At 43.7% G+C, this 27,760-nt stretch overlaps 2 protein-coding genes and 1 pseudogene across 3 annotated transcripts in view; 2 read left to right on the forward strand and 1 right to left on the reverse strand.

The window, feature by feature from the left end:
- Positions 1-145: 145 nt before the first annotated feature.
- On the forward strand, positions 146-27,745 carry Crebl2 (cAMP responsive element binding protein like 2). Its single transcript, XM_021641338.2, has 5 exons — positions 146-414; positions 17,115-17,312; positions 18,952-19,096; positions 20,115-20,151; positions 24,898-27,745. The coding sequence occupies exons 1-4, from the start codon at positions 400-402 to the stop codon at positions 20,126-20,128; spliced, it is 372 nt and encodes a 123-aa protein (XP_021497013.1). The 5' UTR covers positions 146-399; the 3' UTR covers positions 20,129-20,151; positions 24,898-27,745.
- Positions 3,200-27,760, reverse strand: part of Gpr19 (G protein-coupled receptor 19) — a 64,554-nt gene continuing 39,993 nt past the window's right edge. Inside the window, exons 2-4 of one of the 2 annotated variants that reach the window (XR_009591991.1) lie at positions 7,372-7,502; positions 3,460-3,796; positions 3,200-3,345 (exon numbers count right to left, since the gene is read on the reverse strand). The gene's annotated coding sequence lies outside the window, so the exon portion shown is untranslated. Of the gene's footprint in view, positions 3,797-7,371; positions 7,503-11,095; positions 11,250-27,760 lie in introns of both variants that reach the window. The other variant, XR_009591990.1, reaches the window with a different exon arrangement.
- On the forward strand, positions 15,735-16,687 carry LOC110551011 (cyclin-H-like; annotated as a pseudogene).

Consider the following 27,760-nt stretch of genomic DNA (forward strand, 5'->3'; position numbering starts at 1 on the left):
CAGTCGGCTGCGCAGAGACGATGCGAAGAAAAACTACAACTCCCAGAATGCCACTGTGCCATGGCGGCCGAAGGGAACAATTGGCCTGCAGAGCCCCGCCCCCCTCGGGTTGGGCAGCTTGCCAGCGCTTCTGTAAACACGCCCGGAGCCTGTCATGGGGCGGGTGGAGGAGGCGGTGGCTGAGCGGGGAGGTGCCTGGGGCAGCCTCCAGGGTCCGCTCTACCATTCCTGAACTGGTCCGGGTCCCCGTGACCGCAGCTTCGGGGAAGCGAACTGTTAGGCGAAGGAGGAGGCAGTAAAAGCCATATCCCCTTCTTCCCCGGGGCGGGGGCCGGGCCGGGCCCGCTGAGGAGGGGGAGGGCCGGGAGGGCGCCGGGCCGGGCCGGCCTGTCTACGGAGATGGATGACAGCAAGGTAAGTCCTGGGCTGGCCGCCGCCGCCGCCTGCTTGTCGCCGCACGTAGTCTCGCCGCCCAGCCTCAGTTCAGAAGTCCAAGCGAGCACTCACCAAACACCTGCCATAGATACCAGTGTGCCTCCTTGCCCCCTAGTATCCCGCCAGGACACTGGGGAGCCTCGGGCTGCAGTTTTCTAGCAAGGGCCCTAGCCCTTGCAAAATTTTCACTCCCGGGGTAACCGTGTTTGCTAGGGGTCCCAAGGAGTGCAAGCCTTCTCTGACATGCAGGTCGAAATAAGTGAAGAAACTACAGGGCTTTCTTTTTGCCCTGTCTTGCCCCTCCCAGCGTTTTCCAGTTGAGAGAGATTAATTCGTGCGTCCTGAAGTAGGCATAATCACTCTTGATGTTTTTCCCTCCTCGCCTCAGCCTCGCTCACTCAATGCCCCATTCATCTCGTCAGTTCACTCCCCTACCCCCGCCCTCCCCGGCTCCCCCACCCCTGCTTAGCCTCTGTTGCTGTCAGGCCAGAGCCTGTAATTTAACCTCTACAAGCCTTTAAGAAAAACAGTATCCCCTCCCCCCCCCTTTAAATCCAAGTTAGTGTCCCATACCCAGCCTTTAAAAAAAAAAAAAAAAAAAAGAACAACAAAACAAAAAACAAATCAGAAAGCCTCTAGAGCACTTACTTTTATGACTATAAAATAGGGCTCATTGTGGGTTAACATGGGTATGTGGTTCTACTCATATTACTCTTCACATTTCATGAAGATAGGAGTGGTCAGAGAGCTTCCCATTAACGTCTTTAGATGTCTGGAAGACATTATAATGTCTTATTATGTCTGCCTTTCATTTTAAGGAATCAAACGTTTAAATTTGTCTTTGTGGAGCTCGGGCTTGTGTAGCCCAGGCTAGCCTCAGCTCCCTCAGGAGCAGAGGATGATCTTCAGCTGATCCTCCTGCCTCTCCCACCTGCCAAGGGCTGGGATGCACAGTGGGAACCTCATGCCCAGCATACAGTTTCTCAACATTTAAGACATTCCTTCCCAGTGCTTTTCAAAGTCTAATTTTTCATAATCTGCTGTATTCCTTGGGAGAGCTTTTCCTCTATTTACTTTTTTTTTTATCTCCATCTAATGAAAATTTGTTGCTCGTAAATTTTTTTGTTTCACATATCCTGGGACAGGTAGAGAGAAAAATTCAGTTTACCTTGCATGGTTGTTTCATTCCTTATGAATGCTTCCTGTTTATGTGGATTTCTCTGAGAAGAGTGTTAGAGGGAGAGCCCAGCATTGTAGTCTGCCTCCTGGACACACCTAGGAGAACCATTTGCTTCGGAAGTGACAAACCCTCCTCTGACAGGAAGTGGTATTTTCAAAATAGAAAGGGAGAGTTCTGAAAGTTTTCCAGAAAATATTTTTCCAGCCTCTGCTACCTTGATCTTTCGTTGCCCATTCTGAAATGAAGTCTGCAAACTATATCCATTATCTTCCCAGAAAATAATCTGAAGGATGCGGAAAGAATGTGGTATTCCTCTTTCTCAACTGGAAACTTTCACCTTCTATTTTTTTTTTCTCAGTTGTATAATTTTCAGCTGTATCCTATGCCAGACCTTTGAAGTATCTAGCAACTTCGTTAAGGTCTCCAGTATTTCCAAACAAAAGTACATAGGATTTTGAAATACTTATCAAAAGCTCACATACAGTTTTTTGTTTGTTTGTTTTTGAGGGGAGTGTTTGTTTTTAGAAAAAGAAGCTCGTATGGCTCAGGTAGCCCAGGTTGGCCTCCCAATTTTCTGTGAAGGCAAGGATGACCCTGAACTTCTTGGTCCTTCCCCCTCCACCCCAGTCCTGGGATTTCAGGTTTGTGCTAGCATACATGGATGTATATGGGGCTAGGGTTTGAACCTGGGGCTTTGAGCATGCTAGGCAAGCACTCTACCAACTGGGTTATGTTCTCAGTTTCACAGAGGTTATTTCTGAACGTGATAGTGGGACTAGAGGAAACAGAAAATTTTATTGAGTAGTATCCCTTAAAATGCTAGGTATTTTACTACTAGTGGTTCTTTGAAACTTTGAGATTGCCCAGGTGTGTCCAGGCTTCGTTAGCTGATGTGCTCCAGGTGTATTCACCAGCCAGGGCAGACCTACTGTTGCAGCTGGGAAAATACAGCACAAGCTAGAATCTAGATGATAGATTTAACACCTAGAAAGGAGGGCTTGGGAAAGTGCCGAGAAGCAGAATCAAATATTGATTTCCTAGAGTCCTATTGGGTTAGTGGAAGGGAAAACTACTTGCTGAAGCTCTCTGAGCTTCTACCTAGTCTTTGAAGTGAGGCCAGTCCTCTCCTTGCTCAGGCAGGCTTCAAGGTGATACACCTAAGAGTGTTCAGTGCTGAGTCCCACACAGAATCAGTACTCAGCAAACACAACCTTATCATTTTATCGAGCAGAGAAGTCTGTGGGTCTGACATCCTTGTTTTAGTCACTGCTAAGTGACATATATATGGAGCCATGTTTTAGTGCTCTAACTATACCCAAGACAGGACAAGAGTGGCATGATGGGACTCAAATGAACTTGAGCTCAGCCCTTACCTGTTACACTGTGTAACAAAGGTCACTTTCCAAGGCCTCCTTCCAGTCTTCCACTAGGAAGAAGTGTTTTTTTTTTAATCTCTTTTTGACCCACAGTCTTGAAAGAAAATAGAGATGTTTATTTTCAATCACAGAATGTTCTTGTTTTTATTTTTACTTTTATGTTTATTTAATGAATAAATGGAAATATTCTAAATCAGACATGTTCTTGCCAGCCTGGAGGCTGAAACCCAGGCAGATCAGAAGTGTTCAAGATTGCTGGCAGTCCAGGCACGGTGACACAAGCTTTCAATCTCAGGCAGAGGTCGGTGGGTCTATATGTGAGTTTCAGGTCAGTCATGGCTATGTAGTGAGACCCTTTCTCACATAAATAAAATAAAGAAGTTCAAGGTTATTGTCAGCTTGAGGTTGGCCTGGAAACACATGAAACCCTCCTCAAATTGAAAAACAAAAAACAAAATTCACACCTACCAAGAACAGTTTCAGCAGAGAGATAGGGCAGAAGCCAAACCATGTCCATTGTGGAAGAAACAGATGGCAGACAAGTGTGCACAGGAAGCATAGACCACAGAACCAAGTGAGGCTTTGCCGAAGTTCACACAGCGTTAACTGCACAGGACTACTTAGCTCCAGGGGCAAACAGAGTAGCTGTGTGGCCCCAGGGTAGACTTCGGGTGCAAAGGGGAATGTAGGCGTTAACGCTGGCTTCAGAGATGCCTGCCTGCATTTTCTTCTTTCTCCTGACAGGAAAGGCTGGCACAGAGTTTAGCAGCAGGAAGACGTGGTTGCACTCTCTTGCCTTCTGAAACTGGTTAAAAACAAAAGTCCTAAGCCACACAGTGAGAGAAGTCCCTCAGAGCCAGAGCCGAGAGAGACACACACTCCTGCTGTTTGGTTTCTTTGAGGTGGAGAAGGGCAGTGGCCAGGACACAGCTGTCTCCTTTAGCCAGCAGGCTGTATCACTTAGCTTTTTGTGTTGCCTTGGGACTGCAGCACACGTCATGGTAGTGCAGTGGTTTTTTAACAACTGGATCTTTAATGAGTTGTCTTAAAAATGAGCATTATAAGCCAGAGATGTAATTCTAGCACTTGAGAAGCTGAGGCAGAAGGAATGTTCTGAGTTCAAGGCTATTCTGGGCAACAGAGTGAATTTAGGTCAGCCTGGGCAATCTCAAACAAACCAAAACCACTAGAGCATTTGAGTGTAAATAAATGCCTGAAAGATGGAAAAATAGAGTTTTATAGTATTTGGTCAAAGCGGATACTGAGTATAGGAATAAATTTTTGCCTCTTCCTGCAAGGAGCCTGAGGTGATCTCTGAAAATGGTTTGTTGTTCTCTTGACCCAGAAACTTTACAAAATCATGCAAACCAAGTGGCTGGAATCTAGGCAGGAGAGATGGTTCAAGTTGATCAGAGCACCTGAGTTCAATTTCCAACACCGGCAGGGTGACAGTTCCAGGGGATCCCATGCCTCTTCTAGCCTCCAAGAACATCCGCCACTCATGTGATTCACAGACTTACATGCAAGCAAAACACCCATACAAATAAAAAATAATTAAAACATTTTTTTAAGGTTCAGGTCTTCACATTCACTTTAATATCACCTCTGAAGCTGCCCTGGGCATCAGAGATTTACATATCTGAAGAGCCACCAAGCATCTGAAATAAGTCGCTTTAAAGCAGCAGTGTGTGCCATTTCTGTAGTATAATAGAGCGGGTAGCTGTGCCCAGGCCAAACAGTAAGACAATTTACTGCACGTATTTAGAAGTTCAGAGGACACTTAAAAATTTAAGGGTTTAGAGGAAAATTCTCTAGTCACTGAACACAACTAGCTGAACAAAGCACCCAAGATTATTAACTCACGAGTGAGTGCCTCCTGCCCTGCCAAACTGCGATGATTCTCACTGAAAATGAACAACTTGTTCCAAAGCCAGAAGAGGAGGCTGCACAGAAAAAAAGATTCCAGAAGAAACCAACGAAACAAAGACTTGTGGCATGGAAACAAATTCAGCATAAAATATGCAAATAAAAGTTTGTTTTGTTTTTGTTTTTTAAGGAATGGATTTCCCCCTTCACCTGAAAAGGATGACAGAGATGTTCGTGTGAAGGAGTGTGGCATCATGAGATAGCACAGAGGGCTCCTCACTCAAGGCTGAGTTTATAAACAGTGCTTTCTCATGCACATGCTGGTTTAACCAAAAAAAACAAACCAAACCAAACCAAAACAAGTGTTTATTTTTCCTAAAATACTGAAGAGTCTTTGGAAGAGGATGAGGGTCCCTGAGTTTGAGATGCCCAGTAAGCTCCCAAAGAACACACAACTGCAGTTAGGTCCTCACTCACTGCAGAAGTTAAAGCTGCTGCTGAAGCAGGAGCTATCAGGAATATCCTCAGGTCTTGCAGACTGGCTTCTTTCTGTCTCCCTTGGCTGAATATTAATTCTTGGCTTTTTTAATTCTGATTTAATTAGAACACTTAGGATTCTCCTGGCCATAACATCCTTTCTCATAAGTTTCTGGATCTCTGGTACATCCTATATTGGAGATGAGGGCTTTGTGCATGCTAGACAGGTGTTCTGGTGAGTGCTGTGCTCAGCCCAAGCACTCCTTTCACCCTCCCTACCCCCCTTCCATAGCTGAGGATGGCCTTGAACTCCTGATCTTTCTACCTCCACCTACTGAGTGCTGGGATGACAACAGACCTGTGTACTATATGAGCACCATCTTGATTCTTCGCTTTCTACTATTCCTTTTACTTCAAAAAGGTATTACATTTGTGTAGAAGGGGTGCACGCCCTGCCACTACACACATGTAGAGGTTAAAGGTCAACTTATGGGCTGCTCTGTCCTTCCTCCATGTGGGTTCCAAGGATTGAACTCAGGCCCCTGACTGGCCGAGTCATGTAGTCTGCCCCCATGTTGTTGTTAATAAAAGCTTTATTGAAAGAATTCATGTATCATGAATTCGCTTCACATGTAAACTATGTGATTTGTTTTTTAGTATGTTCACAGGGTTATGTGACAGCCACCACTAATTCCATTATATTTCTGACTTATGAACAAGCTAAAGTACAGTGTTATTCAGTCAAAAAGAGAAACCTACCAAGCTACATAAGGTTTCAGGAGCCTTAAATGTGAATTACTGAGCAGAAGAGTCAGTTTGAAAAGGCTGCATACTGGGTACTTCTGACTGTATGACAATCTGAAAAAGGCAAAACTGTAGAGAGAAAAGCCATCAGTGGTACCAGGGCTTGAGAGGAAAAAGGAGTAGGTGGAGCGCAGAGTAGCCTAAGGGAGGAAGCTGCTCTGTGCGACGCTGCATTGTCACACGTGGTGGTATGCTTTCTCGAGGCAGACGCGCACTAGCATGAGCTCCAACCGTGAACTCCAGTAGCTCACCAGTGTTAAACAGCTAGTCACATGATGCTATGAATGCCTTTGCCACCCTTTCAATTGGGTCGTTTTTTCATTATTGACTTTGGAGAGTTCTTCAGTGTGCTGGGTACAAGTCCTTTACCTTAAATGTAACGTGAATATTTTCAACTCTATTGTCCATTGTCTTCTTACCTTGATAATGTCTTTAAAGCACAAAGAAGTTTTTAATTTTGATGAAATTCAGTGAGTAATCTTTGTGGCTGCTTGTGAGACCAGAAGTGGGTGTTGGATTCCCTGGAACTAGAGTGGCTCACGTGTTATGAGCTACCATGTGGATTATAGGAATCAAACTTGGGTCCTCAGGAAGAGCACACTGCTCAAAACCACTGTGCTCTATCTTCAACCCTAGAATTGCATTTTCTGATTGTCCTTGATAGTGAACAGAATAGAAGCACAATAGTTCTTTGTATGTAGATCTTCTATCATATGACCTTGCTGTACTTACTAATTTACTCTAATAGTTTTTCAACAGATGAGATCATGTTATCTACAGACAGACAATTTGGCTTTTTCATTCTCTATCTGAATTGCCTTCTCTTTCTTTTTCTTTGTGTTGACTAAGAATGATGAGAGAAGGCATGATCCTTATCTCATTTCTTTCTTTTTTGTTTGTTTGTTTTTTTTTGAAACAGAGTTTCTCAGTGTAGCCTTGACTGTCCAGGACTCATTTTGTAGACCAGGCTGACCTCGAACTCAGAGAGATTCACCTACCTCAGCCTCCCAGAATGCTGGGATTACAGGCATGTACTACCGTGCCAGGTCCCTTGTCTCATTTCTGATCTTTGGCAGAAAGCATTCATTCTTTCCTCATCAACTATGAGGTTAGCTGTGAATGTTTTATAGAAGATTTTTATCAGATTGAAAAAGATCCTCCAGTATTCTTTGCTGTATAGTTTTATCATGTAAAGACTGTGGACTTAAAAAAAAAAAAAAAAGAGTTGCGTACCAGCATCTGAGAAGAGTGTGAGGAGGCGGCAGCTGCTGGATGAAGCATCTCTGGCCCAATTGCAGTTGATGAGGGATTTCTTCCAAGACTTGAGTTAGAAGTGGGAGTCCAGATAAGTGAAGTCACTATGCCTTTATTGAACATTTCAAAAGGAGAGAATGGATTTATCATGATGAAAATAAGTGTTTTCCATGAGTCAAAGGAAATAAAACCCCAGTTATAGGGCTCCTACCAAACCCAAGGACTGCTCCAGTGATGGTCGTAAAGCTGGGGAGGGGGCCACTCTGGCATCGAGAAAGAGGACTGGCAGGGATAAGACTGAGGAGGCTCGGTGCTTCAGGTCTCCATCCAGCTCAGCCTCCGCTACACTCAGGAAGCCCGATATGACCCACAGCTACGCTATCGGGCTCCTGAGACCTCCTTAGTGCCCACATGTTACAGGCATTGCTGCTCTGTATCTAAGCCACCTGGAAGAGGACAAGGCAGAGCCCTTCCTAAACCCACAAATGTGCACACTGGGAGGTGCAAAAGGAATGTGACCAAGGCTCACATAGTGGAGATGTATTCCACCTGTGGGAGAATCAAATAATCAATGTGCCTATAGAAAGGATGCATCCTTGTCTTTCCAAAGGCTACACATACGTAGAATTTGAGATCCAGACGAAGCTGAAGAGATGCTGAAACAGATGGAGGTCAGACTGATGGCCCGGGGATCACTGCTGGTGCTGTCTGCCTCCTTGGCCTCGGCCACCACCGGCTTGGTAATTCAGCCCTGCGGGAGAAGGCTGCCACTGCCTCCCTGTGGTGCAGATCACCCCCACGGATGAAGAGGGTATTCTGCTCCTCTAGGCTCAAATGCCCTATGTTCCAGGCCTTGCTTTCCCAGTCACCATCATCACAGGAGCAGGGCTGCTGAAGCACACCCCCACCCCTAGCCATCTGTCTGTCACTTAGGTTCTGCTCAGATCATTTCCATCACTTCTGTTATCACAGACTTGGTAAGGAAGGGTCCCTCCCCTGAGCAGGCTTCTAAGGCAGCAGATGAGTTATCTGTCTGCAGAGGTGTGTGTGCTTTTATTGTATAGTCTATACTATAAAATATTTGTAACTTTTTAGCATTTTGGGTAAGGCTGTGTTTGTACTTTATGTAAAGGAAGTGGATAAGCCTATACTTAGAATGAAAATTGAATCTTGAAGAAAATTTGGTACATTGATGTAGTATTGGAGGGAGGGTTGTTTATTTGACACTGTGTCTCCGGTAGCCCAGAATACCCTTGAACACTGGACTCCCTCCCTCTGTCTCTCTGTCTCTCCTGTTGATATGGGATAGAGTTGTTTTTATTTGTTACTTAATTCAGTCTTACAGGTTTCGTTTGTTTTGTTGTTTGCTTTTGTGGACTGACTTGTTTATGTCAGTGTACATGTGTGTGTGCATGCAGCTGCACATGTAAATAGCCTCTTCTTGCCCTCTAGTTTTTTGAGGCAGGTTCTGTCTCTGACTTGGGATTAGGGTTCTTGTATTTTCTCAGCCAGGCTGAAAACCAACAAGCACTAGTGATTTTCCTGTCTCTGCCTCCCTTAGAGGAGACTGGGTCTCTTGTAGCCCAAGCCGACCTCATACTCAGTATGTATATAAGGATGACCTTGAACTTCTTGCCTGTACCTCCCAAGTTGTTGGGATCCCAGGCATGTCCACCATGTGCAGTGTATGTGGTGCTGGGAGTTGACTCCAGGCTTCATGCTAAGATCTCTACAGCTGAACTGCATTCCCAGCCCTTGTTTTGTTTTGGAGACAGAGTCTTACTTTGAAACCCAGCCTGACCTTGGACAGGTATCCTCCTGCCTCAGCTTCCTGTGTCCTAGGATTACAGCCCTGGATCCTTTTAGTGTTAGCCGTATTGGAACTAAGAAATGTTCTGTCCTCTTAGATTATTTGAGAGGGAATTAGTGTTAATTCTTTGGTTTTGTTTAAAGCAGGGTCTCTTATAATCCAGACTGGCCATGAACTCTGACCTTAACTATACCTCCTGAGTTCTCCAGTTATAGCCATGGACCACTGTGCCCAGCCTAAATATTCTTTCTTCAAATGTTTGCATAATTGACTAGTAAAGTCATCTGAAATTGGCTTTTCTCTGACGGGATTCTTCTCCTTCTCCTCCTCCTCCTTCTTTAATAATAAATTCAGACTGCTTGCTACAGATCTAGCAGATACACTCTGCTCTTGAGCCTGCCCTGCTGCCTTGCTAAGAGTTCCCCTGTTCATGTTTGTTACAGTCTCCTTTTTGCTTTGGCTCCAATTTTCTGCTTTTTCTAGCTTCTGAAAATGGGAAGTTGGGTTATTGATTTTAAAGCTTTCTTTGTAAAATTTGTGTGGAATGTCCTCTGAGACTCACTTTAGTCATATCACATAAGATTTGGTATTCTGTTTTTCATTTTCATTCAACTTAAAGGTTTTTAAATTTTTAAATAATCACAATTAGTCTGTTTTCTCAAAATAGTTTTCTAATTTCCCAGTCTTCTCTGATTATTAAGAAATATTTTGCCAGGTGGTGGTGGCACCACGTGCTTTTAATGCAAGCATTCAGGATATAGAGGCAGACAGATCTATGTGAGTTAAAGACCAGACAGGACTACATAGAGAAACCCTATTTCAAAAAAAGTTTGTTTTTTTTTTTCTCTTTTAAGTCAAGCTAAAATTAAATGTCATGACTTTTAGAAAGCAAATACCTGGAACAATATTAAAATTTTGAGTGTACAGTGATTAATATTTAGTGTGATAAGAATATTTCTTTTCTGGCCAGGCGTGGTGACGCATGCCTTTAATTCCAGCACTGGGGAGGCAGAGGCAGGCAGATCCTTGTGAGTTTGAGGCCAGCCTGGTCTATAAAGTGAGTCCAGGACAGCCAGGACAGTTACAAAAAAAAAACTCTGTCTTAAAAAAAAAAAAACAAACTACTTATCTTCCTTTTTTTTTTTTCCAGTTTTGTTATATTGATACAGGGTTTCTGTGTAGTCCTGTCTTGAAACTTTCATAAACCAGGCTAGCCTTGAACTCAGATCTGCCTGCCTCTGCCTCTCCAGTGCTGGGGTTAAAGGCCCGCATCACCACTGCCCACATAAAGGAGAAGATGTTGTAAACATAGTTAACAGACACAGTCCTGTAAATCCCAGCACTTGGGAAAGGCAGGAGGATCGCTATTTTTTTTAAAGGATTAGTGTGTGTGTTAGGTGTGTGCGTACATGTGCAGGTGCCCACAGAATCCAAGGCCTGGGATCTCTGGAGCTGGAGTTTCTGGTGGTTGTGATACCTGAAGAGTGTGATAGGAACCAAACTCGGGTCCTGTGCAAGAGCAGTGCATGCTTTTAACATCCCTTCTGCCCACCCCCATCAGTACCTGAATGGCTTATGAAATGTGTAAAGTTCAAGTGTTAAAGAAGCTGATATACTAGCCTATATTTGTACAATACTGTTGGTTTTGCAAACTGCTGTAACATGTTCTAAAGCTTGAGGTTGTTTGCAATAATCCTCTCATACTAACAACTCTCTGAACACTGGTGTACTTAATTACCAAACTGGCTACTACAAAAAGCAGATACTTTGGCCTACTGCAGAAGCAGTCAAGCGGGAGCAGCAGTGGCTACATGGCAGCACATCTAATTGTAACATCGAACACAGAACCTCTGGATTAATTTACTATGCCTTTTAACTTTAAGAAAGGAATACCTGGAGTTAGAGAGATGGCTCCACAGTTAAGAGCACTGGCTGCTCTTCCAGAGGACCCAGGTTTGATTCTCAGCACTCACAGCTGCCTCTGATTCCAGTTCCAATGGAACCCAACATCCTCTTCTAGTCTTCACGGACACTGAGCATATAAGTGCTGCACAGACATACATGCAAGCAAAATACCCATACACACAAAAAATAAAATAAATGGAATATAACATTTGCATATTTTGCTATGGAAGCTAAATAGATATCGATTATTTTTATTTGATTTTTTAATGGATATGTTAAATTTAATTCAGAACTCATTGAAGACTGCTGTACACTCTTTTCCTTGCTGGCTTCTCAAAGGCAGCCATCCCTGAGTTTAAGGAGAGCCTGGTACATGAGGAAGTGGATATGGCATGGTGACTGCTGACTCTCCTGCATTATTACATAGATTACTTTTCCTTCTTTTTAAGAATGATAATTGTGGTATATGTGAGAAAAGAGAGATCAAGAGAACACACTTGTAACATGACATGTATATGGAGGTCAGAAGACAACTTTTCAGGAGTTGATTTTCTCCTTCCATCCCACCATGGGATCCAGGAATTGAACTCAGATCATCAAGTTGATTCAACAAACACCTTTGTTCTGTGCCATCTCACCAGGCATCTCCCTCCCTCTTTCCCTTCCTTTCTACCTTCCAAATAAGGTCGCCCTGTGAAGGAAGCCCAGGCTTCTTGCTTAGTTACCTGAGTGCTGAGATTACAGACACATGCTATCTCCGTGTGTGTGTGTGTGTGTCTGTCTGTCTCTGTCTGTCAGGGTCTTTTGAGACAAGGTCACATTCTGTAGCTGAGGCTGACCTTGAACTCAAGGCAGTCCTCTTGCTCATCACCCTGAATTGAATACAGCACGTTCTGCTATGCCTGGCACTATGCATTGAATGTGCATGGCAGGCAATGTCCCTGGTCCCATACCCTGCTTTCTAAAATGTGTAGCAATTGGAAATTTAATGCAGGAAGGTTTCAAAATATTGTCTTACACGTGTGTAGTTTATGAAATATAAGTATCATCTAAAATGCCATAATGCTGAGTTCACTGAGGCTATTCTGCAATTACTAACAAATCTTTGGCCCTAGGAAAGCTTTCTGAGGAAGGTATGGTTATACTAAAATATAAACATGATGGTAAAGACCAGAATAGCTTTCAAAGAATAGTCTCTGAAAAGTTGAAACTTATATTGTATCTGGCTTTTAATATTTGTGTTTTGCATGCTTATATGTATATGTATCAAGTGCATGCAGTGCCTCGCTGGCCAGAAGAGGACACTGGATCCCTTGGGACTGGAGTTACAGGTGGCTGTACTCCACCATGTGTACGGAAAATCAAGCCCTGTTCCTTTAGTAGAACAGCCAGTGCCCTTAACCACTGAGCCATCACTCCAGTCACAGATAGCTTCTAATATGGCAGTGGAAACGGCATTGTTTTCCCCACAGCTATGGCGTAACCTGTCCCCTTCCAAAGCAATCCTGTAAGATGTTACAGGCCATGGTTAGCCATCATGATAGCAATGGTATTTGATAAAGGTAGAAAAATGGCCTGTTTGTTTTTAAAGTTTGGAAGGTATTTGTCTTGGTTTTTTTTTTTTTTTTTAGGACTAAGTTTCTGGGTTGGAGCTCCAGAACCAGTAAGTAAATAAGTAAAAATAAATAAATAAGCAAACGAAGGAATGAATAAATAAACAAACAAACAAATAAATACATAAATAAGGGTTTTGGTTTGGTTTGGTTTGGTTTGCTGTCTGTTTGGTTTTGGTTGGTTTTGTGTCAAGGTCTCACTACGTAACCCTGGCTGGCCTAGAGTTCACAGAGGTCTATCTGCTTTTCTAGAGTATACTGGAATTAAAGGTGTGTGCCACAGCACTGGCCTTAGTCTTTTGTTTTGTTTTGTTTTTAAATCTAACCATTATACTTAGTGGTCTGATTTTTATAGTGTACTTGACATTGTTTGTATGCGATGCTAATGATGGTCCTAGATAAACAAGTGTTGCCTTTTAGGTTCATTGCCTTGCAGGTTTATTGCAATGATTGACTGCTGGTGTTTCATTTTACACCTCTTTTAGAACCACCTGAAAAGCACTCAGGACATTGAGGGTGTAAATGTGCATTCTTGATAGTGACTGTGTGGGTGGGGGTGAGGCTGGACACAGTGAGTGCTTCATTCCACTGCCCCCAACTCTGTCACTAGGCTACAGCGACAGCGTTGCTCTGAGGTGGCTGTCAGAGAAAATGGGGCATCGTCCAGTCTTGTGAAATAAAGAAATGGACAGTCAAATTGTGGAGAAACTCAAAGAGCTCTGAAGTGATGAGGCAATGTTAGGGTTTGTAAAAACTGGACCCAACAGGACTGCCCCAAGAAAGGCGTAAAGCGTTGCTGGGGTAAGTGTGCCCTCCAGGGTGGCTTCTTTTCAGAACTAACTGGTGAGGAAGTTTACATTTCTTTGCCGCTTTCCTAATAATTGTGCCTAAGCAGTAAGTGACTAACAGGTGTGGAGACCCTCTCTGTGACAGCAGTGGAGCCGGTAGAAACCTGAGACAGTCTGGTGTTAAAGCAAGTTTTATTCCCCTGAAGTTATTGTCTCAGAGGCTTACGGCCTCTGTCTGCTAACCTAGGTCTAGTTCTTTTTTTTTTTTTTTCTCTTTTTTTTTTTATTATTTTATTTTATTTTTATCAGTTACATTTTATTAACTCTGTATTGCAGCCGTGTCCCGATCCCTCATTCCCTCCCAGTCCCTCCCTCCCTAGGTCTAGTTCTTAAAGGAAGTATGCACGCACACAGGTCATCTAGTAGTGGCATCCTAGTAGCTTATCCCTGCAAATGGGCTCCATGGCCTAGGGCCCCAGGATTTCCAACCTGTGACCTTGATCTTGTGCTTAGGCCCAAGAGGAAGGGCACTACCAAGGTGTCTGCAGCCTTCCCTTCCAGAGGCTGGCTCCTGAAAACCCATGACTGACACCTGCTACAGCTACAGCTCCTGCTGAAGGTTCGGTGCCCCAGGGAAGCTGGAACCTTACACAGGAGTCTCTCTAAGGCCAACCTGGGGCACTGGTGGGCCAGCTGCTGTTTCAGAAAGTCTTGCCTCCTATTCATGGCCATAGTGCTGGAGTTTACTGAGTACTCAGCAGAATCTCTCTCCCCCCAACCCCACCCCACCCCCGGCCTCCAGAAGCCTGATCACCCCTGGCCTGGCTCCTGAAACTGAAGAAGCAGCTAGTCATCCATCCTGGCCAGGTCAACACCAGGGCTCCATCCTGAGCTGGCAGCACCAGCAGCCAACCCAAGGCTTCAGTGATGCTAGGCCAAAGCCCCACCCACCCTGCCTGTAATCTAGGCAAACTGCTGCAAGCAACAGGCACCAGCAGGAGCTGGAGAGAGCCCCCTCTTCTCTCACAGCACTGAACTTTCCTGACCTCATAACCATGCCTTGCAGCAAACAACAAATTCCAGCAGCCATCCTAAAAAATAAGTCTTGAAAATATACACAAGAAAAGATCTGTTCATAGTCATGCCAGCAATGAAGCCTCATTGTTACCTTTCTTAGGTTAGAATCATAATAAGCTAAGGCTGGAGAGATGGCTCAGTGGTTATGAGTGCTTACAGACGACCCAGGTGTGAGTCTAGTGGCCACATGGACTCTCACAGATATCTGTAACTCCAGCCCCAAGGGATCCAGCACTCTCTTCTGACTTCAGTGGACACCAACACATACATGCTACACAAACTATGTAGGCAAAACATCCATACACAGAAAACAAATCTTTTTTTAAAAAATATTATAAACTTTATTTTTTTAACTAAAATTTTTATTTTGTTATTTTCTGCAGATAGGTGTTTTACCTGCATGTACCACATGCATACTTGGGTGACAGAGGAGGCCAGAAGAGAGCATCAGATCCTCTGGAATGGGAGTTAGAAATGGTTGTGAACAGCCAAGTGGATCCTGGGAATCAAACCTGGATCCTTGGGCTGGAGAGATGGTTCAGAGGTTAAGAGCACTGACAGCTCTTCCAGAAGGTCCTGAGTCCAATTCCCAGACACCACATCATGGCTCACAACCATCTATAATAAGATCTAGTGCCCTCTTCTGGCCTGCAGGTGTACATGTACACAGAATGTTGTATACATTATAAATAAATCTTAAAAACAAAACAAAACAACAACAAAAAAACCTGGATCCTCCCCAAGAGCAACAAATGATCTTAACCTCTGAACCATCTCTCTAATTTTGAATATTTTTAAATTATTTTAATGTAGTTTTTTTCAACCACTAGACATTATTTATAAGGACTACCAAGTTGTCCAGTGGTTAAGAGCGGGTACTGACTGTTCTTGCATAGAATATGTGTTCACATCCTGGTATTTGTGTAGGAAAATTCCCAGCAGCATGTGATTTGACCTGTAAGGGACCCAGCGCCACCTTATGGTCTCCATAGGCAACTGTTCTCACATGCAAACCTACACACACACATATCATTTAAAAGCATAAAAAGAAACATTAAAAAAATATCATTCTGACCATGACATCACACTCGACTCTCCAGCCCAGGCAGCGGGCATGTCACTGGTGCTGCTGTCTTGGCCTTGCAGCCCATGTACCACAGCAGCAGCCAGAAGTGGCACTGGACTTTCGACGGAGAACAGCTGGTATGCCTGTGGGCTGATGCCAACCACAAATTCAAGTGCAAAGCGGTAGCAAACAGGAAGGTTCTTCCAAATGATCCTGTGTTTCTTGAGCTTCATGAAGAAATGACACTTTGAAAATACTGTGAGAAAAGGTTATTGGAATTATGTTCAGTATTTAAACAGCAGTGCTCTGATCCGTTGTGGGTACAGCTTGTATTTCAAGTGTTTCTAAACTTAATAATTCAGTAGTGGAATATCACCCCCAGATAATAATCTCACTTGTGCATTTCTGGCCTGCGAAGATGAATCCAATGTGTCTAGTCTTCAGTTGGTTGGGACTCTTCAAGAGAGTTCCTTTGGACAGGAGAAGGCACTGGAACAGATTTTGGAACATGAACTAATACTTATACAACAACTTCCTTTTTACCTTACTGTCCACAATTCTTATAGGCCATCTGAAGGCTTCCTTGTTGATAGAAAGACTCGATACCCCGCATTGGAGACTCCAGAGCTGCTGATTTTCTTAGCAGAATTGCATTGACAGACCTTATCTTTTGTGCACACCTTCACAAATTGCCCTGGCTGCCATTTTGTCAAGTGCCTCTAGGGCTGGAATTACTGTGGAAAGCTATTTATCAGAAAGTCTAATGCTGAGAGAAAACAGAACTTGCCTGTCACAGTTACTGGATATAATGAAAAGCAGGAGAAATCTAGTAAAGTATGAGCCACCCAGGTCTAAAGAAGTTGCCGTTCTGAAACAGAAGTTGGAGCGGTGTCATTCTGCTGACCTTGCACTTAATGTGATGACGAAGAAGAGGAAAAGCTATGAAGATGATGACTATATAGCAAAGAAACCCAAACAGGAAGAGGCGGAATGGACTATCCTCTCTGACCATTTGAAATTACTATGGCAGTGCTAATTAACCAACAGCAGTAGGAAGCATATCTGACATTTTAAATAGTACCTATCTGACATTTATAATAGTAAATATCTGATATTTTAAATAGTAAGCATAGCTGTACTATTTTAAATAGTACAATGTGGAAACATCAAAATATATTAAAATTTTCTAATTGCTATAAAAATCCATCTTCATACGGCTTATAGAATTTGTTAAACTATTTAAACTTTATTATTTGAGAATTAATAAATGCTTATGTTAAGCCTTATCTCACATTCATGATATCAAAAGTTTGAAAAACTGAGGACACAGGTGATGACAAGACAGGATTATGCTGTCTTGGCTCTCCTTATATTTATAAACATTCTCTTTACCAATAGGCAGCTGTAGTTGTTTTTCCATAAAGAAAACTAAAAGGAAAAATGTCTCTTCTCTCTTGCTGAAGGTGGTTGGAGGTAAAGTGAAGAAGCCTGGTAAGCGAGGGCGGAAGCCAGCCAAAATCGACTTGAAAGCAAAACTTGAGCGGAGCCGGCAGAGTGCGAGAGAATGCCGGGCGAGGAAAAAGCTGAGATACCAGTATTTGGAGGAGTTGGTGTCCAGCCGGGAAAGAGCTATCTGTGCGCTCCGAGAGGAACTGGAAATGGTAAAGTCTTTCACCAGCAGGAAAAGCACCCATCCTACCATGGCTGTCAGTGGGAACACAGCAAAAGAGGGCTGCATCGGTCCTTGGCTGTCCAACTGGCACACAATGTTAAATGTTAATCTTTTCTACCGCATTGTAGGCCTTTTTTTTTTTTTTTTTTTTGGTTTCTTGAAACAGGGTTTTTCTCTGTAGTCCTGGAGCTCAGTGTGTAGACCAGGCTGGCCTCAAATGTTCAGAGATTCTTCTGCTTTTGGCTCCCAAGTTCTGGGATTAAAGGCATATACCTCCCCCACCAGGCCCAAATAGGCGGTTTTAGTATGGTGCTGGTGGGAGTCTTAAGGGATTTTTATGATAGGAAAAAAAAAAGGAACTGGAGAGTCCTGGCTGCTCTTCCAGAGGTTCTGAGTACAATTCCTAGCAACCATACGGTGACTCACATCCATAATGGGATCCCATGCCCTCCTCTGTTATACAGGTGTACATGCAGAAAAGGCACTCATAAATTACATAAGCAAATAAACCTTAAAAAAAAACCTGTAGTTCTCCCAGAATTGAAACACATCCACACAATCCCACTTTTAAAGAGAGAGAGAGAGAGAGAGAGAGAGAGAGAGAGAGAGAGAGAAAAGATGTATAAAGGGTGGACAGTATGGCTCAGCAGGTAAAGGTGCTTGCCACTAAGACTGATGACCTTCATTCAGTCCTCCAAACCCGTTGGTAGTAGAGTGCTTATGTAGTCCTGAGCTTGATGCCAGCACTGCATGAAATAGGATTTGAGTTGGATCTAGGATACATGAGACCCTGTCTTAACAATCCTGAGCTAAGTGCAGTATCAGATAACTTAGGTACAAGTCACGTTGTATGCATCTGTGAGGCTGCTTGTAACCACTGTTGGGGGAGCACTGAGCAAGACCACTAGTACCTGGGTTACCTAGACCCCCCCAAATCACCGTGTACATCGCATTTACTGATGCAGATGCTTCCAATGTATTGCTAAGTGGAAGAGGCCACAGAGCAGTCCACAGTTCTGCAGGAGGTGCTGCCATTTGTTTTCCATGAGTTTATTCACTTTACATGTTTCATTCAGAGTTTATAGCGATGGTAGAAATGTGAGAGTAGATAAGCAATTAAAACCCTTTGTGCACTCAGGGAGGAGGTAAGAAGTGGGAGAAGAGGTGGAACTCTCGTGGCTGTTGCAAAGCTGGCTTTTCAGAAAGTAATAAAGCTGGGCATGGTGCTGCATGCCTGGAATCCCAGCACTTGGGGGATGGAGGCAGGAGGATCAGGAGTTCAAGGCCAGCCTCTGGACTCTATGAGGCTATGTCTAAAAATAACAGACAAACAGAAAACCTGCAGGGCTGAGGGAGGTGACTGAGTGGGCGAGTGCCTGAGCTGAGACCCTCAGGACACCTACAGCTGGATGCACAGTAGTGCTCCTCGGCAAGATGGCAGGCACAAAGAGCAGTCCCCAGAAGCTCGCGGGCCAGCTAGCCCGGCATGTGCAGCAGCAGACCACGGGTAGGCAAGCACCAGAGCAGCGAGCTACAGGCAGGCCCCCGGAGAGCCCGTGTCTAGGATTTTCACATGTGCTGCCTGAACTCTGACTTAGCGTTTCATTTAAGTGTATTAAATATTTCAGTACAAGCAATGGTGCATGGCAATGGACCAAGGGAAAATCCCTTCGGAAATAAGGGCCCTACTCACTGGAGAGGAGCAGAACAAGTCTCAGCAGACCTCAAGCAGGCATCCCAAAGCTGGGAAGACAGACGCTAACACCAATTCCTGTGAGTACCATCCACGGAGCATTCCTGAGGGAGAGTGTGTGTGGATCACGAGGCAGAGTGGTTTGAAATAAAGTGAAGCACCGATATCATTTGTAAAACGCTAATCAGCGAGTGTTTTGGCGGATGATCCTAAATCCTGAAATGAAAGCCATCTGAAGGATGGGGGTGCTGGTATATACCTGCTTTGCCATCACTAGGGAAACTGCAATTTGGAGACCAGCCTGGGCTTTATAGAAAGACACTGTGTCAAAAGACAGAAAGCCCAGGCAGGTGATGGATGTGTGTAGTCAGTCCATCATTTAAAGTGGCCCTGAGGGTGTCAGTCATGCCATTCTCTCGTGTGTTCACTCACAGCTTACAAGGTACTTTAACATTTAACTTACACATTTACTCCAATGATAGTGCTAAAGAACCATAGTCTTAGCTGGCTGTAGCTTAGCAGTAGGCTGTGTGCTCAGGGTTAGCCTGCTCTAGGCCAGTAGTTCTCAACCTTCCTAATACTGTGACCATTTAATACAATTCCTCATGTTGTGGTAACCCCCAATCATAAAATTATTTTTGTTGCTATTTCATAACTGTAATTTTGCTACTGTTATAAATTGCAAGCTGGGTCTTGGTGGTACATGTCTTTAATTCCAATGGGAGACAGAGGCAGGAGGATCTCTGAGTTTGAGGCCAGCCTGGTCTATAGAGTGAGGCCAGAACAGCCAGGGCAACACACAGAAACCCTGTCTCAAACAAAAACCAAACCAAACCAAATTTTTTTAAAACTCAATCACAATGTAGATATTTTTGGGACAGAGGTTTGCCAGTGGGGTTGCGACCCATAGGACGAGAACCACTGCTCCAAGCCCTGCATGCAATCGTAGGATAACAAACAAAACTGGAAAATGAGAGGAAAATAGCAGAGCGTCTGCGTGAGGTCCCAGAGTCTCAGGGTGTGATTCCAGAGGCTGTTCTCACAACTAGGCTCTTATTACAGTAAGTTGTAACTGAGGATGTTCTTCTTCTTTTGCAGTGCTGGGGAATTGAACTCATGGCTTCAGATATGCTAGGTAAGTTCTCTACGTCACCAGCCCAGGGTTTTTATTTTTCTTGAGGTAAAATTCATGTAACACAAAATGAACAACTTCAAAAAAAAAAATCAACCACTTTAAAATGACAGTGCAGAGGCATTTAATATATTCACAGTGTGACACAACTGTCATCTCTAACTACAGCTAGGTGAGCACCCTAAATGAGAACCCTGAGCTGTTGAACATTCAATTCCTTGACCTTCCCCATCAGCCCTTGGAAACCCTTGACCTGAGATTCCAATGGATTGACCTGTTGTAGACGTTTTGTAAAAATGGGATTTTAGTGTCTTCTGAATCTGCCTTCTTTAACCTAGCCTAATCTTTGTGCTTGATTCATATTACACACTTTTCACAGTATCATTCCTTCTTATGGTCCAGTATTTTATAGACGCACGCACCACACTTCATTCTGTCTCCACCTATTGGCTTTTGAGCTGTTGTCAACATTGCTGCTATGTACATGTGTGTACAAGTATTTGTGTATGGGCTTGACTTTCTAGGGGTGGGGGTGTGCTTGAGCTCACCGTGGAGCTGAGAATAACCTGAATCCTGATCCTCCTGCCTTACCTGCTGAGCGCTGGGACTACAGGTATAGTCAACTGCTGCCAACACAGCTTGCTCAGCAGTTTGGGATATATACCTTTGGAGTCAAAGCTGGACCATATGGAATTTTTTTTTAACATTTAAAGAACTGTTAAACTCTTTTTTGGGGGGGGAAGTTGGGGGGAGGTTTTTTGTTTTGTTTTAAGACAGGGTTCCTCTCTGTAGCCTTGGCTGTCCTGGACTAGCATTATAGCCCAGGCTGGCCCCAAGATCCTCCTGCCTCTGCCTCCCCGAGTGATGGGATTACAGGTATGGGCTGCCGTGCCTGGCTTGTTAAACTCTTTTTCTATGATGGCCAAAGTGTATTACATTTCCACTAACAGTTGCTTCTCTACATCTCATCAATACTTGTTATTTTCAGTCTTTTATGTTATTTTGTGAGAGATGAGATCTCACAATGTTGCCTGGGACTGACTGAATTCCAGGGCTCAATTGATAATCCTTGCCTCTCTGGTGGCAAGGATTATAGACATGTGCCTCTGTGGCAGCCTTATTTTGGGTTTTGTTTCATTTTAAAAATGTATTTATTTGTTTTTTGGGTTTTTTTGTTGTTGTTTTGTTTTGTTTTTGACGGGGTCTTTCTGTGTAGCCCTGGCTGTCCTGGAACTTACTCTGTCGGCCAGCTGGCCTTGAATTCAGATCCTCCTGCCTCTGCCTCCCCTCCCTGTAGCTTGTCTTTACTGCTTTGTGGGTTCTTCTTTCTTCCACTCTTTTCCACCCTTTCAACCCCCTAACACTAGATAAGAGAGAAAAAAGGACAGAGAAGAAAGGAAAGAGATCCCTGAATAAAGTCAGGGGTTATAAAGGGGCAACATTATCCTTAGATTACTTCCTGTTGGTTAGAGTACTTCCTGTTGGTTAGGGGTAGAGTTCCTTAGGGCAGATTTGACCTTTGCCATCAGGACGTCTAATTTCTTCTTCTTGTTGTTTCTTTGTGCATGGACAAGACTACTTAACAAACGGTGACCAACAGCAGTCAACAACCAGCCCCACCTCTCAGGGCCCTAGCATCTAAAAAGTCCCAGAACTCCAAACGTCACACACAGTTGCAGAAACTTTTTGCAGCTCCCAAAATCATGTCCCTGCTAGAGCATGAGGCAAATCATAGTCAGCTGCTGAGAAGCAGCCCCATCCCCACACCTGGGATTAAAACAAAAATATATTCTTACAATATTTCTGTGTTTTTAAAAAGAAACCAAAATTCCAAAATTCTCACTATACCTCCCAGGTGACAAAGTAACATATCTGTGCCACCATGCCTGGAGTCCAGGCAGTTGTTGTTAACTGTAGCCCTCAAAGTGAGCATAAGGCAGCATCTCATTGTACTTTTATTACTGTGGTATGCATGTATACAGAGTGTGTGTGGAGGTCAGAGGACAGCTTTGTGGAGTCTGCTCTTGCCTACCTTTATGTCAGTTCTGGGGATTAAACTCAGGTCACTAGGCTTGTATACAAAGCACTTTTAACGACTGAGCCATCTCATTACCTCTCATTGTGCGTTTTCTTAGTGAGTATGGATTCTGAGTGTTTTTGTCTTGTGCAGATTGGCCATTTATATATGTTTTTTGGAGACATGTTTAAGTTTGCCGATGCTTCAGTTAGGATCTTATTTTGTTGTTGAGGCTTTTTTTGTGTGTGTTGTTTATGTTTTTTGAGGCAGGGTCTCACTATTTAGCCTAAGCTAGATGGAACTCAGTGATCCTCCTGCCTCAGCCTTCTATGAGCTAGGGTATGTATGTGTCCCCATGTGCTCCTGTGAAGTTTAAGAGTTCCCTCTTAGCCGGGATTACAGGTGGCACACACCTGTAATCCCAGCACTCAGGGAGGCAAAGGCAGGTGGATTGAGGCCAGCCTGGTCTACAAAGCAAGTCCAGTACAGCCAAGGCTACACAGAGAAACCCTGTCTCAAACTACTGAAAGAGAGAGAGAGAGAAAGAAAAGAAAAGAAAGAAAGAAAAGAGAAAGAGAGAAAGAAAGAGCTCACTCTCACTCTTGCTCTGGGCACTGGACATGTGGTGGACGTGTGTTGCAGGCTTCTTCTCTCCTGCTCTCTCAGCTGTGAGTTCACTTTCTTGAGAGTGGCCTTGGAGACACAAAGACTTAACATTGATGAAGTCTAGTTAGCTTCTTTTGTCTTTTGTTGTTCATGTTTTTGGCATCATATCAAAAGATTACATTCTCAAATCTAGGCTTGTGAAATTTTACCCATTTCATCTAAGAATATTATGGTATGGGGGTGGCCCATAATGAGCTCAGTTTCCTTTATGATACAGTGCAGAGGCTCATATCTTGCACATGGTGGTTGAAGAGACTGAAGATTTTAAACAGATGTGTAATCTGTCACCCAGGAGGTGGAGGATGAAAATGTCACGTGCTTTCTTTGTTCCTATTATCTGGGAGGAATTAAAATAGTTATAAGTAAATGTTGCCATACTGGGTGCCCAGTGTGATGGAAGCAAAAGGTTCAGGAGTTCAGCATCATCCTTAGCTACTTACTAAGTACTTACTGAATTTGAGGCCAGCCTGGGCTACATGAGACCCTATCTTAAAAAGAGTTATGAAAATAAAGGGGTTGTGTTTTTGATAACTTTTAGCAGAAAACATCGGGCCTTAATCTAAATTTAAACTAGTGAAAATTACCAAATTAACTGCTTTTTCTATTATTTAGTCTTTAAAAGCCTTACTAGCTGAAAATGGTGACTCACACTTATCATCTGAGCACTCTGAGGCTGAAATGAAAAGTTTGCCATCATTTTGAAGTCAGCTTGGGATAATGTCTAAGTTTCTTTTCCTGTGGCTGTGATAAAACACCCTGACAAGGACTGGAGAGATGGCTCAGTGGTTAAGAGCACTGTCTGTTCTTCCAAAGGTCCTGAGTTCAATTCCAAGCAACCACGTGGTGGCTACAACCATCTATAGAGAGATCTGGGGCCATCTCACATACAGGCAAAACACCATATAAAAATAAATAAATAAATAAATAAATAAAAACAAAACACATCCTGACAAAAGCAACTGGGAAAGAGTTTATTTTAGCTTGCAGTTGGAGGCGCAGTCCATCATGGTGAGGAAGTCGCAGAGCCAGGAGCCTGAGGAAGCTGAGGAGGACTGCATGAGGTTACTGCTCAGCTCCCTCTGTGCACACGTGCAGTCCAGAGTCCCTAGCCACACACCCACAGTGTGTCGTCACACGCATCATTTAGTGGAAGGTCACCCCCACAAGCCTGTCCCCAGGTGGTTCTAGACTCTGTCGATAGAACCATCATAGCCACATAGTTCCAGACCAGCCTGGGATGGTCATAATAAAATAAACAACAACAAGCCTTCCTGTATATATTAACCTGTAGAAAAAAACTCATGAATTTTAGGGAGGTATGGTGGTGCACACCCATACTTGACAAATGGGGTTCAAGGTCAGCCTCTGCTGCATAGAATATTTGAGACACGCCTGGGCTATGCATAAAATCCTGCCTCTAAAAATTAAAAAGCAGCCAGCAGTGATGGTACACACCTGTAATCCCAGTACTTGGGGAGGCAGAGGCAGGCAGAACTCTGTGAGATTGAGGCCAGCCTGGTCTACAAAGCAAGTCCAAGACAGCCAAGGCTACACAGAGAAACCCTGTCTTGAAAACAACAAACAAAAACATTTTTGGAAAAAAAAAAAAGACTAGAAACCATTTATGATGGGCTGGTGAGATGGTTCAGTGAATAAAATGCTTCCTACAAAAGCATGGTGACCTGAGTTTGAATCCCCACAATCATAAAACCAGGCATAGTTGTATAGTCTGTGGACCCAATACTTCTATGGCCAAATGGAAAGTAGAGACAAGAGAATCTCTGGAAGCTTATAAGGTGACAGTTCTGGTATACACAGTCGAAAAAAGAGAACCTGTTTCAAACATGGTAGAAGGCAAAGACTGGATATGAGGTTGCCGTCTGACCACTACAGCACACACGTGCCTGTACTCACTCACATATGGATGGATGGATGGATGGATGGATGGATGGATGGATGGATATGAACAAGTGAACGAATGAATTCATTCATTCACTTTTAGAACTGATTAACCAAACTTCATTGACTAAAAACTCTTAACATTGGTGCATTTTCCTTCTGTCCAGGGTGAAGATCATTTAAATGCAGTCAGTGATCAAATCCAAAGGTCTAATGTCTGTGGAGGACGAATGGACAGGACTTTGCTTCTTGGCTCCATTTCCCACTTACTGCTCAGTAGGCATCTCTGCAAACCCGAATTTATACCAAAATGTGTGATCACACATCACACAGCTCCATTCGCAGTACTTAGATTTGCCAACATTCAGACCTGCTCTGTATTGCTCTCCATGGAGGCTAAGTTCCGATGCCTGAACCATGGAAACAGAGGAAAGTGATGAAAGCGCATATTTGCACCTTAGCCCCTATGGCTTTTTTGGTTAATTTATATTTTTCCTACGTAATTCATGGATTTGTTTGTACGTGTGTTGAGTTGTCACTTCTTTTCATGTTTTTAATCACCCTACAAAAAAATACCAAATAGGCTGTTTGTTTCCTGTGGTTCTCAGTCTTTATGGACCCAATATTACTCCTTTCTGTGTACTTGAGTAATGTTTGATTGTCTGTGAGCCATTCCAGCATAAGCTGTGAGTATGTATTGATAGATATATACATTTCTATTTTTATAACCCATAGTGATATGCCTATTTTGAAGAATGTGCATAACAAAACCCAACAACAAAGTTCCCAGACAGCCTCTTTTTGCTGTTTCCTCAGACTGTATTTATGAAAGTTGGCTAGGGCCAAATCCATACTTGGAGGATAATTAGCCTTGTTTTATTTTTAGATGAGAGGTAGCCTTTCAGTAGCATTCATTATCTTAACCTGCAGTAGGTGTGTGCACACGGTCCCTGCTGTATGCCTACATGTACACGTTTGCCTGTGCATTCATCTGAGGCGTGGAAGTCTTCTGAAGAACACAGGATGAAAGTCGCTGCTGAGACTGGGTGTCTGCCTTCCTGTGTAACAGCAGGCCACACTGCTGGTGGCGCTATGGCTGTTGCTGTGGCAGAATACTCAGTTCTTCTCTGACATGAGTGCCCTTATGAATGTGTTCTGAGCCAGCAAAAGAGCCCACTGTGTGCTTGCACCTGCTTCAGCCTGGGCCTCCACTGTGGTGGGGCATCCTGAGCTGCACCCTGCACTGCAGCCCGGGGCTTGGCAGGTATGTGGGATGGCAGGTGGCTCTGTATGGTGCCCATCACAGCTGCACTTACGTGACAGGGAGTGATGGTGAGGGGCAGAGCTCACGGTAGGAAGTACTCAGAGAGACAGGAATCTCTACACTCTCTTCTCTTGCTAGTTCAGATGTGTTCTCTGTTGCTGCTAATTATAGTTGTTCCTCACTCTGCTGAAGGAGGAATTTGGTTTCCAAAAATGAAGTGTTTGCTACAGACTGGCAGTTGAAGAGGAGGTTTTGTAGTCATTAGGCATGTCTGACCTTTTGACACTGTGACTTGAAGCCTGAGAACTGAATGTTTTAAGTGAGTTTACAGTTTTGTGCTGGGCCACATTCCTAGCTATACTGAGGCATGTATGGCCTTCAAGCTATGGTTCAGACATGTCAGGTAGTCTGTGAGGTAGAACATGAGATGGACTGTGTGATCTCTTGGCAGGCATTTAAACAGATGCCTCCCCTTGTCTGGACATCCCTTGAGCTCAGGCTCTGAACTTAGATCTCCATGCTACATATGTGTGACCACCAGCAGACCACTAGCCCAGCTTGCTGGGGTTATCTGTGTGTAAGAAAAATGGGCATTTAAGGATATTTAATGTCCTCTTTAGGACCATAAATGTAGTCAAAGGATGGTTGCTATTCTGGCCCTTCAGAATTTAAGTGTTTTTGATACAGTGTTCAGGCTGTAACGGGTGTTTCTGCCAGCTGGCCCACTCAGTCATCCACTTTACTCTGCAGAACAGCCCATGACTTTATGTTGCTTTAGTCACTACCTTTTGAATTCTCCAGAAAAATTGTTTTCAAAGCAAACATTCCAGGATGAATGTGGCTCCTCAGCGGAATGTCTGCGCTGTGCTTGAAGACTCTGCAGGTTTTAGCCGTAACTGCAGGGTCGTCCCCAAGTAGAGGAGGGGGACTTTGGAGTGACAGTTGATTGCACCTTGAATTTATTCATGTGCCTGGCTCTCTTTAGTGTTTTGGACTTATCAAAACAACCAAGATAATGGCCCTTGGTGTTCGAAGGGGACCGTTCCTGATTACAACAGCTGTCACATTTCCACTCCCATCCAGCGGGGCACTGTAGGCTAACTACACTTCCTTCCCAGAGGAGAGCTGGGAAGTCAGAGCCCTAGGCCATTATCCAGGCAGGAAGAGGCCATGTGCTTCCATCAAGAGAGCTGCTCTCCTCCTCCTTTTTATCTCACAGATTAAGGAGAAAATGTATGTGCATTCACACCAACCGAACTCTGTCACTCTAGCACCCACTTTTCACATATTGGAGCAACTGTGCAATATGGAATTGATTCGGTCAGGTCAACTTTTAGGCCATATGTGAAATTCTTACTTGTTTTCTATCTTATCTAAAATGTCCCTGTGATGCCGGAATCAGAACCTCAGTGCAGCAATCTCTGTCAGTCGTTGCCTTGTGGACAGCGCTCAGCATCACCATCTAGAATTAATTATCTTTGACCTGTGATGGGTCTGCTTTGGCTGGTTATAGAAAATACAGGTTTAAGCTGAGCTTCACTTTTAGTTAAAGGCAAGTAAAATTAACAAAAATAAATAGTATATTTCACAGAAATCGGCCGCATGTTATTACATATACATATTTTGCTTTTTTAAAGATGAGAGATAATTAAGCCACATGGTATTTGAGGGCAATGAAGGATTTTTTTTTCCTCAGAAGAGCATTGTACAATTATATTTTTATGAAAAATAAAGTATCTTCACCAAAATCATGTCAAATTGCCTGC

This window comes from Meriones unguiculatus, chromosome 5 (genome assembly GCF_030254825.1).
Source record: "Meriones unguiculatus strain TT.TT164.6M chromosome 5, Bangor_MerUng_6.1, whole genome shotgun sequence".
NCBI lineage: Eukaryota > Metazoa > Chordata > Mammalia > Rodentia > Muridae > Meriones > Meriones unguiculatus.

What these genes read in the sequence shown, in the direction of transcription:
- Crebl2 (XM_021641338.2), top strand. An exon ending in TCCGAGAGGAACTGGAAATG is followed by an intron (nt 17,313 to 18,951) that starts GTAAAGTCTTTC and finishes TAAATATTTCAG; the next exon opens with TACAAGCAATGGTGCATGGC.